Source organism: Tachyglossus aculeatus, chromosome 3 (assembly GCF_015852505.1).
Source record: "Tachyglossus aculeatus isolate mTacAcu1 chromosome 3, mTacAcu1.pri, whole genome shotgun sequence".
In the NCBI taxonomy this organism is placed as follows: Eukaryota; Metazoa; Chordata; class Mammalia; order Monotremata; family Tachyglossidae; genus Tachyglossus; species Tachyglossus aculeatus.
This window is the reverse complement of record NC_052068.1, coordinates 73,883,799-73,898,491: the sequence shown is the minus strand read 5'-3', so window position 1 is coordinate 73,898,491 and position 14,693 is coordinate 73,883,799. Positions and strand designations below refer to the sequence as shown.

The 14,693-nt window shown below is 44.6% G+C and overlaps 1 protein-coding gene across 1 annotated transcript in view; it reads right to left on the bottom strand.

The window, feature by feature from the left end:
• NADK2 (NAD kinase 2, mitochondrial) overlaps positions 1 to 14,693 on the bottom strand; it is a 57,265-nt gene that overhangs the window by 25,617 nt on the left and 16,955 nt on the right. The window contains exons 2-5 of the mRNA XM_038743410.1: positions 11,198 to 11,286; positions 8,050 to 8,138; positions 5,005 to 5,086; positions 3,452 to 3,535 (exon numbers count right to left, since the gene is read on the bottom strand). Coding sequence (XP_038599338.1) covers positions 3,452 to 3,535; positions 5,005 to 5,086; positions 8,050 to 8,138; positions 11,198 to 11,286 — 344 coding nt within the window. The remainder of the gene's footprint in view (positions 1 to 3,451; positions 3,536 to 5,004; positions 5,087 to 8,049; positions 8,139 to 11,197; positions 11,287 to 14,693) is intronic.

The window sequence follows — 14,693 nt, the reverse complement described above, 5'->3', positions numbered from 1 at the left end:
TTTTACAGATGAGGGAACTGGGGCACAGAGAAGTTAAGTGACTTGCCCAAAGTCACACAGCTGACAATTGGCGGAGCTGGGATTTGAACCCGTGACCCCTGACTCCAAAGCCCGGGCTCTTTCCACTGAGCCACGCTGTTTCTCATGGATGAGTACTACACCACGTGTCTTCCTGTGACAAGAGAGCTGGGTCTAATTTTAAGAAAACAACACGGCGTGGACAAAATAGTTTCAAGATGTGGCCGAACTTCCTTAAATTCGTGTAGATGGATGGGAAGTCACTGAAGGTTTTTGAGGAGAGGAGCCATGGACTGAGGGTTTTTATGAGAAAAGTGATAGGGGACACGGGGGTTGGGGGGGATATGGATCAGAGAGGAGAGAGCCGGGAGGTCAGTGAGGAGGCTGATGCAGGTAGTCAAGGTGGAATACGTGTGCTTGAATCAGGTGAAGATGGGGCAGATTCTAGAGATGCGGTGAATATAAAACTGACACAATTTGGTGACAGACAGAATATGTGGGTGGAATGTGAGACATGAGTTCACACATGAGTTCACACATGTCTGTGAGTTCTTCACAGACTCCGTCCTCTCCTGGTTCTCCTCTTATCTCTCCGGTCGTTCTTTCTCAGTCTCTTTTGCAGGCTCCTCCTCCCCCTCCCATCCTCTTACGGTGGGGGTTCCCCAAGGTTCAGTGCTTGGTCCCCTTCTGTTCTCAATCTACACTCACTCCCTTGGTGACCTCATTCGCTCCCACGGCTTCAACTATCATCTCTACGCTGATGACACCCAGATCTACATCTCTGCCCCTGCTCTCTCCCCCTCCCTCCAGGCTCGCATCTCCTCCTGCCTTCAGGACATCTCCATCTGGATGTCCGCCCGCCACCTAAAGCTCAACATGTCGAAGACTGAGCTCCTTGTCTTCCCTCCCAAACCTTGTCCTCTCCCTGACTTTCCCATCTCTGTTGACGGCACTACCATCCTTCCCGTCTCACAAGCCGGCAACCTTGGTGTCATCCTCGACTCTGCTCTCTCATTCACCCCTCACATCCAAGCCGTCACCAAAACCTGCCGGTCTCAGCTCCGCAACATTGCCAAGATCCGCCCTTTCCTCTCCATCCAAACTGCTACCCTGCTCATTCAAGCTCTCATCCTATCCCGTCTGGACTACTGCACTAGCCTTCTCTCTGATCTCCCATCCTCGTGTCTCTCTCCACTTCAATCCATACTTCATGCTGCTGCCCGGATTATCTTTGTCCAGAAACGCTCTGGACATATTACTCCCCTCCTCAAAAACCTCCAATGGCTACCGATCAATCTGCGCATCAGGCAGAAACTCCTCACCCTGGGCTTCAAGGCTGTCCATCACCTCGCCCCCTCCTACCTCACCTCCCTTCTCTCCTTCTACTGCCCAGCCCGCACCCTCCGCTCCTCCACCACTAATCTCCTCACTGTACCTCGCTCTCGCCTGTCCCGCCATCGACCCCCGGCCCACGTCATCCCCCGGGCCTGGAATGCCCTCCCTCTGCCCATCCGCCAAGCTAGCTCTCTTCCTCCCTTCAAGGCCCTGCTGAGAGCTCACCTCCTCCAGGAGGCCTTCCCAGACTGAGCCCCTTCTTTCCTCTCCCCCTCGTCCCCCTCTCCATCCCCCCGTCTTACCTCCTTCCCTTCCCCACAGCACCTGTATATATGTATATATGGTTGTACATATTTATTACTCTATTTATTTATTTATTTATTTATTTTACTTGTACACTTCTATGCTACTTATTTTATTTTGTTGGTATGTTTGGTTCTGTTCTCTGTCTCCCCCTTTTAGACTGTGAGCCCACTGTTGGGTAGGGACTGTCTCTATGTGATGCCAATTTGTACTTCCCAAGCACTTAGTACAGTGCTCTGCACATAGTAAGCGCTCAATAAATACGATTGATTGATTGATTGATTGAGTTGAGAATAATGGCCAGGTTTTAGGCATGTGAGACGGGCAGGATAGTGGTGTTGGCTACAGTCCCAGGAAAGCTGGCAATGAATACACAGCCTAGACTGGGAGCCCCCTGAGGGATATGGACATTATCCAAACTGGTAACCTGGTATCTACACCTCAGTGACAGAACAGTGCTTGGCACGTAGTAAGCTGCCGCCCCAGTTTCTCTGGTTATTTGTCCAGGGTGTCTCTCTGCTGCCTTGAAAATAGGATGCAAACTGCGGGCAGAGCTGCTTCCAAGAACCATTTCCTGGTGTTTGTTTAGCCTGGGCCTAGGTGAGGAGAGGGGCGGGAGGGGTCTGCTTTCCTGGATTGCTGAGCCAGATGGTCAGGGCCAGGCGGATACCCGCCCGGCATAAATCACCAACCGATAAAGGTCGATTCCGCAGAGTGGTTCCAATCCAGGATGCAATCCTGGTTAAATCCCTGAAGTGGTTGCATCCTGGGGAATGACTGGACGTCGGTGGTTGGTGCGGTCTATGGGAACAAGCCTGGGACTGAGAAGCAGGATACCTGTGTTCCAGCTCCAGAGCTGCCATTACCCCTGACCAGCATGGCTCAGTGGAAAGACCACGGGCTTGGGAGTCAGAGGTTCTGATCCCAGCTCTGCCACTTGTCAAATGTGTGACTTCGGGCAAGTTGCTTCACTTCTCTGGGCCTCAGTTACCTCATCTGTAAAATGGGAATTAAAACTGTGAGACGTGGGACAACCTGATCACCTTGTATCCCCCCAGTGCTTAGAACAGTGCGGGCACACAGTAAGCGCTCAACAAATGCCATCATCATTATTATTATTAACCTGCTGTAAGACTGAACAAGCCCTTTAGGTAAACCTCTTTGTTCCACAGTTTCCTCACTTCTAAAATGGGACAAATAATACTTGCCTCACTCTGCTTCATTTAACTGTTGCAAGGATAACATAAACTGACTATTGGGAAAGGGCTCCGGAGAGTACTAAGCAAGGTATTAGTCTCGCTTAGCCATGAGCACATATCCTCCTAATCAGACAAAAATCCAACAAGAAAAAGAAACTGGCATTTAAAATGCACATATCTTTTTGTCTAGTACTGAGCTGATCAATCCAGTTCCTCAGTCAAAAGCAATAAACAAAACAAAAACACTATGGCTAGTTCCTCATTTCACTTACCTACCCTCCATGTCAGCTATATACTCAGATCTGTGCCCCATAAACACTTGATATTCACCTTACCCCAAACACTTGTGTACATATCTTTAACACTGCCATTTCCCCCATCTCTAATTTAAATGTCTGTCTCCTGCTCTACACCATCAGCTCCTTGTGGCAGGAATCGTGTCTAATGATTGCACTGTGTTTTTCCAGGCTCAGTAAACACTCAATATCACTGATTGACTGACATCAATTATTTTTTGGAATAGCTTTTGCCTATCAACCTTCTTTCCTTAAAGTATATTTAGTGAGGGGCGGGGGGAGAGACAAAAAGAATCTTACCTGAACTCACCATGCGTGAGCCTCTTTAGGGCTTCTGGAAAGGAGTGTGTATATCGCACCGGCAAACACAAATGACCCTCGGATCTGCATTTTCAAGGGGAGACGAAGCAGAGGAAACGAGAAAAAGATATTTATCTCCCAATCTCACAGAATAACCACAATTTGATTCTGTGTTCTGATTTATGATAACAATAACAAAATAATAATAGTGATACTCTGAAGCAATCTTTTCAGGGTGAGGATGAAGATTTTGGTTAATCTTCTCTATCCTTAAGACAGTCTGATACAAAACTACAGTTACTCAAAATGAATGAAAAGTGGCACTTAACTATGAAAAAGAACTAGCTTCACCATCTAGAGACAGGAGAAATTAAGATTACGTTGAATGGTTCCATCTTGATCGGCAAAGGAGCTGAATTCAGATGAGACCCTGGCCCTCTCCAATCCTGATAATTAGTTTCTTCGGCTTGATTCCAAAGTAACCTTAGGCTTCACACTGCAAGGACATACGTCCATATCTTCCTTCTACGGCTCTCCTCACCCCCCAAGTCGATTGGAAATTACAATGTCCTAACCTCCCACCAAGGCTAGAACCTGGGAACTATCTTTGCCTCCTCTCTGTTCTTTGTCCCAAAAGACTGCTAAATCCCTCCATCACTTCTTACACAATCCCTCTCACCTGAGAATCCCTTAACATTGAATACTTGAAAGTGAACCTAGTTAAGTTAGTAGCAATTAAAATATTTTCTGTTCGAGGCAAAAACATATTAGCATACTTTATTGTTTTAAAGGGCTTCACACTGCAAGGACATACTTCCATATCTTCCTTCTAAGGCTCTCCTCACCCCCCAAGTTGATTGGAAATCACACTCTCCTAACCTCCCACCAAGGCTAGAACCTGGGAACTATCTTTGCCTCCTCTCTGTTCTTTGTCCCAAAAGATTGCTAAATCCCTCCATCACTTCTTACACAATCCCTCTCACCTGAGAATCCCTTAACACTGAATACCTGAAAGTGAACCTAGTTAAGTTAGTAGCAATTAAAATATTTTCTGTTCGAGGCAAAAACATATTAGCATACTTTATTGTTTTAAAGGGCTTCACACTGCAAGGACATACTTCCATATCTTCCTTCTAAGGCTCATCTCATCCCCCAAGTCGACTGGAAATCACACTGTCCTAACCTCCCACCAAGGCTAGAACCTGGGAACTATCTTTGCCTCCTCTCTGTTCTTTGTCCCAAAAGATTGCTAAATCCCTCCATCACTTCTTACACAATCCCTCTCACCTGAGAATCCTTTAACACTGAATACCTGAAAGTGAACCTAGTTAAGTTAGCAGCAATTAAAATATTTTCTATTCGTACATATTAGCATACTTTATTGTTTTAAAGGGCTGCTTTTCCTTACTGTCCTGGATCAGGTTTTACTCCAATAACTTGTCTGTCCAAATTCTTTACCATTCTGGATCTGTATTAACTCTAACCAATCTCTTTAGCATGCTGGAGCTGTATTAACTCCAATGAACGGGCTGAAGTCTGTTCAATTTCCTTACCGTTCTGGATCGGTATTTACTCCAATAACTGGCTTAAGTCTGTCCAAAACTTTACTGGCTGCCAGCAGCATTGTTCCATCACCTAGAGGATAGCAGAGGACACAATTGCACTGAAAAGTGAGTTAATGGCACCAGAATTGGGAGCCCAATGCTTCGCTCCTTCACTGCATCTGCTTCACCTTCACCCACACTCCTTAGCTCCTTTACTCTTAACCCCATTTCCCTTCTCATCTTGTCACCGATGGCACCGGAAACTAGGGCAAACGTCAGTTTGGGTGATTCTGGTTCTTGTTAATCAATCAATCAATCAATTGTATTTATTGAGCGCTTACTGTGTGCAGAGCACTGTACTAAGCGCTTGGGAAGTACAAGTTGGCAACATATAGAGACAACAACATATATTGTTAAGTGCTTACAATGTGTCAATCACTGTTCTAAGTGCCGGGGTAGATACAGGTTAATCAGTTTGGACACAGTCCCTATCTCACATGAACCTCAAGTCTAAGTAGGAAGGGGAACAGGTATTTAATTCATTCAATCGTAGTTACTGAGCGCTTACTGTGTGCAGAGCACTGTACTAAGCATTTGGAAAGTACAATTTAATTCTCATTTTATAGCTAAGGAAACAGGCACAGAGAAGCTAAGTGACCTGCCCAAGGTCACGGAGCAAGCAATTGGCAGAGCTGGGATCAGACCCCAGGTCCTCTGCTTCCCGGCCCTTGATCCTTCCACTAAGCCATGCTGCTACTGAGCAAATGTATACAGCTCATGGTCCCAGGGACCACACTAAAAACTGAAGATAGAATACTGTGGTAATGGTCGAGCGCTTAGTTGGTACCAAGCGCTGTATTGTAAACTGAAGTAGATACAAGATAATTAGGTTGGCTACGACTCCTGTCGCACTCGGGCCTCACAAAACACAAAAGGTAACACAAAAGAGAAAAGGTACTGAATTTTTCCATATTTACAGATGAGGAAACTGAAGTAACAAGCCGCTAAGTGACTTGTCCCAAGTCACATAGCAGGCAAGTGGCAGAGCCAGGACTAGAACCCGACTCCTCTGATTCCCAGGCCCGTGCTCTGTCCACTAGGCCAGGCTGCCCCTGTAGGCACCCGGGACAGTCTTTGCAAAAGTAATACCTCAAATACTTAGAGCCTAGAAAACCTCAATGGGAGGTCCCCATACCAAAAAGCAGGCACAAAAACAGTTCATATCAATGTGCTATGTTCATTCATTCATTCAATCGTATTTATTGAGCGCTTACTGTGTGCGGAGCACTGTACTAAGCGCTTGGGAAGTTGGCGACATATAGAGACGGTCCCTACCCAACAGTGGGCTCACAGTCTAGAAGAGTGGGCTCACAGTCTAGAAGAGTGGGCTTTCAGTCTAGAAGAGTGGGCTCACAGTCTAGAAGAGCGGGCTCACAGTCTAGAAGAGCGGGCTCACAGTCTAGAAGAGCGGGCTCACAGTCTAGAAGTCACGAGTGGTCAGGAGAAACAGAAACAAGATACATACCTAGGGCAAAAGAGCCTATGGCCATAAGTCACCAGAAGTTACTAAATCTGAACAAGACTCTGTAACTTTTTACTGGCCTTCAGGCATAGCCAGCTTCCAACTCAATGGACCCAACTATGTGCATATTGAATTTGTTTAGGAGGAGGAAAATCGAGAACGAAGACTAAATTGAGAAACATTAAATTTCAGTATCAATGTCTCTTGATGATGATGATGATGGTATCTGTTAAGCGCTTACTATGTGCCAAGCACTGCTCTAAGCACTGGGGTACATACAAGTTAATCACGTGGACCTCAGCCTCAATCCCAATTTTATAGATGAGGTAACTGAGGCACAGAGAAGTGAAGTGACTTGCCTAAGGTCACACAGCAGACAAGTGACGGAGCCAGGATTAGAACCCACGACCTGATTCCCAAGGCCGTCCTCTTGCCACTAGGCCACGCTGCTTCTTGATGTTGTGCATGGGACACTAAATAGTGAATACACTCTTGGGTCTGTACCCTTTAGGCATTTTGATTTTCACCCCACAGCACTTGTTAGTGTGGCCTACTTGTGAGAGCCTGGGCTTGGGACTCAGAAGTACTGGGTTCTAATCCCAGCTCTGTCACTTGTCTGCTGCGTGACCTCGAGTAAGTCACTGAATTTCTGGGGGCCTCAGTTTCCTCATCTGTAAAATGAGGATTAAATCTCACTTCCTCCCATCTCCCTCCCTCCCACCTAGACTGTGAGTCCCAAGCAGGGCAGGAACTCTATTCCCAACCTGATAATCTTGTTGGTATTCTAGTGCTTAGAACAGCGCTTGGCACATAGTAAGTGCTTAATAATAATAATAACAATAATAATAATAACACAAATAATAATAATTTACTGGGAAGCAGCATACTCTAGTGGAAAGATTGCAAATCTAGGAGTCAGAGTACCTGGGTTCTAATCCTGGCTCTGCTACTTGCTTGCTGTGTGACCCTGGACAAGTCACTTCATTTCTCTGTGGCTCAGTTTCTTCAACTATAAAATGGGAATTACATACCTGTTCTCCGTCCTACTTAGACTACAAGCCCCATGTGGGACGGGGACTCTGTCCGACCCAATTATCACGTATCTACCCCGGCACTTGAACAGTACTTAACATATAGTAAGAATTTAATAAATACCATAAAAAATAGCTTACAATTTAACCGGGGAGGAGTGTTAAGTGTTGAATAGTTTCTTCCATATGCTGAGCTGGCATCAAAAGGGTTCTACTACCCAAGATATACACAAAGCTCCACAATGAGAGGTGAAGCATTCTTCTATGCAACTTAACCTTTCCATATTTTATCCACTTCAATGAGACACAAAATTTAATTTCCTAAGAATAGCTATTTGTGTTTGTAGCCTTTTATGAGTCAAAATTTTAGACGACTGGCTAAATACAAATTGGGCCCCTTTTGTATATCAAGATTTCCTTTCCAGACATTTTCAAGTTCTCTTCAAAATGCATACTGCCAAATCCCCACCCAACCAACTTCAAACTGGTAAGAAGTATTACCTCCTGCAGCTATCACAGCATCTGCCCATCGAACAGTTTCTTCATCATATTCTCTCCTTTTCACTAGACGCACCTCAATTCCCTCCTTCCTAAGAGACCCAAAAAGGGAGAGCTTAAGGAACAAAACTGAACTAACAGATTTTGTGCAGTCTCTAGCTACGAATTTTCAAAGATACTCTCCAGCCCTTAAGAAGCCATTTCAGCCAAATCTTAAAACAAACAAACAAAAAACTTATTACAACCTTCTAGAAATAAGTGGAGCGAAGTAAGCTTTCTTTTTAAAACAAGTCAGGTTACAAAAACGGAAAGGGTAAAGAAAGTGTTCGCTTTGAAAACTAACAAATTTTGTGCAGTCTCTAGCTACGAATTTTCAGATATTCTCCAGCCCTTGAGAAGCCATTCCAGCCAAATCTTAAAAAAAAAAACACAAAAAAACCCACCTTATTACAACCTTCTAGAAATAAGTGGAGCAAAGTAAGCTTTCTTTTTCAAACAAGTCAGGTTACAAAAACGGAGAGAGTAAAGAAAGTGTTCACTCTGAAGTAAAATATTACTTTCAACCTTGTGAAATTCTATAATTACTTCACAGATAATTTTAGATTATCTATAATAATAAGCAATTAAGAGCACATGAATGAAGTCCAAATACTGAAAAAAAACCAAAACCCACCTTTTTACCCTTGAAACTACTGACTAAAAGTGCAGGATTCTTCAGCCAGTAATTTCAATCTTCAAATAATAAAACAGAGCTGCTGATGATAAGCAGGACTGTATGGCTAGATTTATTTAATTTATTTCTCCTACCCACCCTTTGGTGGAATTGATGAGTAGGATAAACAGACAAACGTGAGGTCATTTCTCAGGCAAAAATCAGGGAAAGGGAAGATAGTGCAGTGCCTGGAAAACATCCAAATTACAAAAGTGAGTTGCTCTCCAAGACAACTTATGCTCCTTCCGCTAGTAAAAAAGTACAAAATGATGGCCGGTTCTCTTACACACTGAAGTTGTGTTTCTTAAGAAACCTGTGTTAAGGGAAATCCCTGGAGTGTCATGTCCAACACAGTGCATAAACCCACAACCGTATCTTCCAATCAAGCAACATGTTCTATCCATGTAGAGATGGTGTATTTGCCAAAAGACCTCACCCTAATTCTGTCATCATGTTCTATCAATCAATCAATGGTATTTATTGAGCACTTGCTCTGTACAAAGCGCTGTACTAAGTGCTTAGGAGAGTATAATTTAACAAGAGTTTAAACAAGTTGCCTGCCCACATGGAGCTTACAGTCTACAGGTGTGATGGAAGAAGAGTGTGGATAAGTAGGAAGGAGAATGCTGACTGTCTTAAAGCCAGTCACTGGTCAGGGGGTTCTGCTTGATATAGAGAGGAATGGGCCACAAGTGATGAAAACACTTAGTATCATTGAGTAAACAGTAAATTGGGGAGCAAAGGATATTTCATACCCAAAAGACGAACCATTTATTCTGAGAATAATTTGTGACCGTGTCAATCATTCCGATAGGCTTAAGATCTAACCCTGAAGTCACCATTCTTATTTACTGGTCGGCCAGCTCCAAAACGTGTTACTGAAAACACCGAATCTTATCTGCCCTTTATGAGTAACAACTTTGGAGAAGTCTAGTGCTTAACAAAATTCACGTTTTTAAAGAGTTCATCACATATTCAGGCTCCAAGGTCCCAAGGAAAAGTTAATTCTCACAATCCCTACCAGAGAATGATGCCCACTACTTACAGACAGACACACTGTAAGATCTGAGAAGCAGCGTGGTTCAGTGGAAAGAGCCCGGGCTTTGGAGTCAGAGGTCATGAGTTCGAATCCCGGCTCCGCCACATGTCTGCTGTGTGACCTTGGGCAAGTCACTTAACTTCTCTGAGCCTCAGTTCCCTCATCTGTAAAATGGGGATTAAGGCTGTGAGCCCCATGTGGGACAACCTGATCACCTTGTATCCCCCCAGAGCTTAGAACAGTGCTTTGCACATAGTAAGCGCTTAACAAATGCCATCATCATTATTATCATTATTATTATTATTATCTGGAAATCATTTAAAGAGAATATCTTCAAATCTAAAACTCCTTCCACATACAATTTATTTTAAGGGTAGGAAATATAGACTAACAGACAGCATAATTATTTTGACAGAATGAAAGAAGAGACCTTGACTCATAAAAAAAATTGAAGCTGTCCCTGTAGCATTTTGAGGGACGATGCTCAAAATTACAATAGTCAGTACATTATGAAATCAGTGGAAACAAATATAAAATTATTAAAATTGCCAGGAATCTCAAGGAATTTTGATGGGAGTTGGGGTTTAGAAAATGAGCTAGTCCTCCAAAAGAGGTTCAGTGACGAAACCTGAAAAGTTTTCATCAGGATAACTTGTTTACTTCTGAAATAAGTTTCTTATGGTAAGATGAAGCGATTGCCTCCTTCTTGCCATTACAATTGCCACAAACTGATCGCTTCCCTCTACCTGTGATTGACTGGAGTTGACTTTAGTATCTGTCTCCTCTAGTAGAATGTAAACCCCTTGAGGGCGGGGATAGTGTTACTAACTCAACTGCACTCTCCCAAGTACCTAGTGCTACTATTGATTTGATTCACATTTTACTCTTATCTCTCCCAAGAGTTAGAAAGCAGTGTTGATATTCCCAACCTCTCGGGATCGCGCCTGGAGTCTCCAGTACTCTACCGGTCTCGGCTACGGGAGGGAGAGTCGAGCAGAGGCCTGCCCACTCCATTCCTAGCTTGGGCGGTGGCTAGGGATTGGAAGACGAACTGCTACAGTCAAAACTCACCTGTGCTGGGCAGGAGCAGCACGGGAGAGAGTCGAAGGCAGAGACTCAAGTTTACTGCATGGAAGGAGGTGAAGGTAAACCCACTTCCATATTTTTTTTTTTTTTACCAAGAAAACACTACCAGAACGACTGCAGATGGAGGTGGGGCGGGAGGGATGCGTCCAAGGTATCGCTATGACAACTGGACATCCTAAGACGAGACAAGTTGATATTCCCATCGCATGCTTGGACCTTTCCCCCCTCCAGACTCAGGCTCCTCAACCGAGGAGCTCTACGCACTATTGGTGAAAACTCAAAACACAGAGAAATCAGCTCTTTAAAAGTCTTACCGTAAACTATCTAGAATATGCTCCACATTTTTAGTATGAATATGATGCCGTTCCAGCAGTCCACTATAGCTGGATCCTTTCAATGCAAGCTAAAAAAAAAAAAAAAGAAGTATATAAGTAGCCATCAATTCCATTTCAATGCTAAATTAGAAATTTAGCTTTCCTCTACCTCCCAACCCCAAACTGTGGGAGTCCCTCAGGGTTCGGTTCTGGGTCCCCTTCCATCCTCCATCTACACCCACTCCCCTGAGAACTCATCTGTCCCCACAGCTTTCACTATCACCTCAATCCACAGGACTCCCAAATTTACTTCTCCGGCCCCGACCTCTTTCCTCTTTCCTCATGTCGCATTTCCTCCCACCTTCGACACACCTCTTTGGGGCTCACAGCGTGGCTCAGTGGAAAGAGCACGGGCTTTGGAGTCCGAGTTCATGGGTTCAAATCCCGGCTCTGCTAATTGTCAGTTGTGTGACTTTGGGCAAGTCACTTCACTTCTCTGGGCCTCAGTTACCTCATCTGTAAAATGGGGAGTAAGACTGTGAGCCCCACATGGGACAACCTCATCACCTTGTAACCTCTCCAGCGCTCAGAACAGTGCTTTGTGCACAGTAAACGCCTAATAAATGCCATCATTATTATTATTATTACTAGGATGGAATGCCAACACCTCAAACTTAACATATCTAATACAGAACTCTTCATGGTCACATCCAAACCATGTCCTTCTCATTACCATAGAAAACACCGCTATCCTCCCTGTCTCCCAAGCCCATAATCCATTATCCAACTTATTTCTCTCATTCTATCTGTCCCTAAATCCCACTGGTTCTACCTTCATATCTCTAGAATACACCCTTTCCTCTCCATTCAAACTGTTTCCATGCCGGTCCACGCATTTATCATACCCGGCCTTGACTACTGCATCAATGTCCTCCCTGCCTCTCCCCTCTCCAGTCCATGCTTCACTCTGCCGCCCAAATATAAATTCAGGCCCGGTCCCCCCACTCCTCTCAAAAACCTCCAATACGTTGTCCATCCACCTCGGCATCAAATAGAAACTCCTTAGCGCCAGCTTTAAGATACTCAATCAGCTCTTTCCCTCCACCGTGCCTCTATCTCGCCTGTCTCATGGTCGACCTCTGGCCCCTGTCCTGTTCTGGAATGCCTTCCCTCCTCAAATCCAACAGACAATTACCCTCCCCCTCTGCAGAGCCTTATTGAAGGCACATCTCCTCCAAGAGGCCTCCCCCGACTAAGCCCACCTTCTCCCTTCTGCATTGCCCTGACACGTTCCCTTTGCTCTTCCCCCACTCTCAGCCCCACTGTGCTTATGTATATTATCTGTAATTTTATCCATTTGCATTGATGTCTGTGTCCCCGACTCTAGACCGTGAGCTCGTTGTGGGCAGGTACTGTCACTGTTTATTGTTGTGCTGTACTTTCCCAAGCACTTAGTACACTGCTCTGCACACAGTAGGCACTTAATAAATGCAACCGAATGAAAGAACTAACTTATTTTGCTGAACTCCTACTACAAGCCAAGCTGTACCCTTCACTCCTTTAATGCCAGCCTATTCCAGGTACCTTGATCTCATCCATCCCACTGTCAGCCTCTTGACTACATCCTTCCTCTCCCTTCTTAAAGCCCTCCTAAAATGGCAACTCCTCCAAGAGGCCCTCCCTGATTAAACCCTCATTTCTCATACACGCCCTCCTTTCTGCATCGCCTATGCACCTGGATCTGTACCCCCTTAAGAATTTGATATTCATTCCACCCTCGGCTCTGCAGCACTAACGTACATATCCTTCCAATCTGCTATTTCTCCAATCTGTAATTTGTTTTTAATGTCTGCAACTTCCTACAACAAAAGCCTACTTTACTTTACTTTTCCAAGTGCTTACTACAGTGCTCCTCACATAGTAAGTGCTCAGACAATACCATGCATTGACTGGGGGACAAGGATCCTATCTATACCTCATCTGTATTTATTATTTATTACTCTATTTATTTATTTATTGTACTTGTACATATCTATTCTATTTTATTTCGTTAATATGTTTGGTTTTGTTCTCTGTCTCCCCCTTCTAGACTGCGAGCCCACTGTTGGGTAGGGACTGTCTCTATATGTTGCCAACTTGTACTTCCCAAGCGCTTATACAGTGCTCTGCACACAGTAAGCGCTCAATAAATACAATTGATTGATTGATTGATCTGTATATTTCTTTCCCAGTGCTCACTGCAGTGCTTTGCACCTAGTAAGCACTTAATATTATTACTACTAAATAGGATTAACACAACAAAGTAAAATTACACAATAAAATTTCTTGCTCTGTGGAAAATCCGTATCATGAGAATGGCTATTTAGGAAAACAAGCCCCTGGTGAGGCCATCTTAATTTTGCTGGAGCCTTAACTAATCTGAAGGTTTAGAATAAGAACTTTATAATAATAATAACAATAATAATGGTATTTGTTAAGCACTTACTATGTGCCGAGCCCTGTTCTAAGCACTGGGGTGGATACAAGGTAATAACAGGTTGCCCCACGTGGGGCTCACAGACTTAATCCCCTTTTACGGATGAGGTAAAATCCCCATTTTACAGATGGGGTAACTGAGGCACAGAGAAGTTAAGTGTCTTGCCCAAATAATAATAATAATAATTATTGTATTTGTTAAGCGCTTACTATGTGCCAGGCACTGTTCTAGGCGCTGGGGTAGATATAAGGTAGTCAGGTTGTCCCAGGTGGGGCTCGGTCTCAATCCCCATTTTACAGATGAGGTAACTGAAGCTCAGATAAGTGAAGTGACTTGCCCAAGGTCACACAGCAGACAAGTGGCAGAGCCAGAATTAGAACCCATGACCTTCTGACTCCTAGCCCGTGCTCTATCCACTAAGCCATGCTGCTTCTCATAATCACTGTGGTATTTGTTAAGCACTGACTGTGTGCCAGGCACTGTACAAAGTGCTGGGGTGCATAATAATAGTAATAATGGCATTTATTAAGCACTTACTATGTGCAAAGCACTATTCTAAGCGCTGGGGAGGTTACAAGGTGATCAGGTTGTCCCACGGGGGGCTCACAGTCTTCATCCCCATTTTACAGATGAGGGAACTGAGGCCCAGAGAAGTTAGGTGACTTGCCCAAAGTTACACAGCTGACAGTTGGCGGAGCCGGGGTTTGAACCCATGACCTCTGACTCCAAAGCCCGGGCCCTTTCCACTGAGCCACGCTGCTTCTTGTTAGCAAATTGGATATTAGCAAATTGGGTTGGAGACAGTCCCTGTCCCAGCTGGGGCTCCCAGTCTTAATCCCTATTTTTACAGATGAGGTAACTGAGGCATAGTGAAGTGACTAGCCCAAGGCCGCCCAGCAGACAAGCAGTGGAGCCGGGATTAGAACCCACGACCTTCTGACTCCTAGGCACGTGCTCTATCCACTATGCCATGCTCCTTCCCAAAGTCACACAGCTGATAAGTGGCGGAGCCGGGATTAG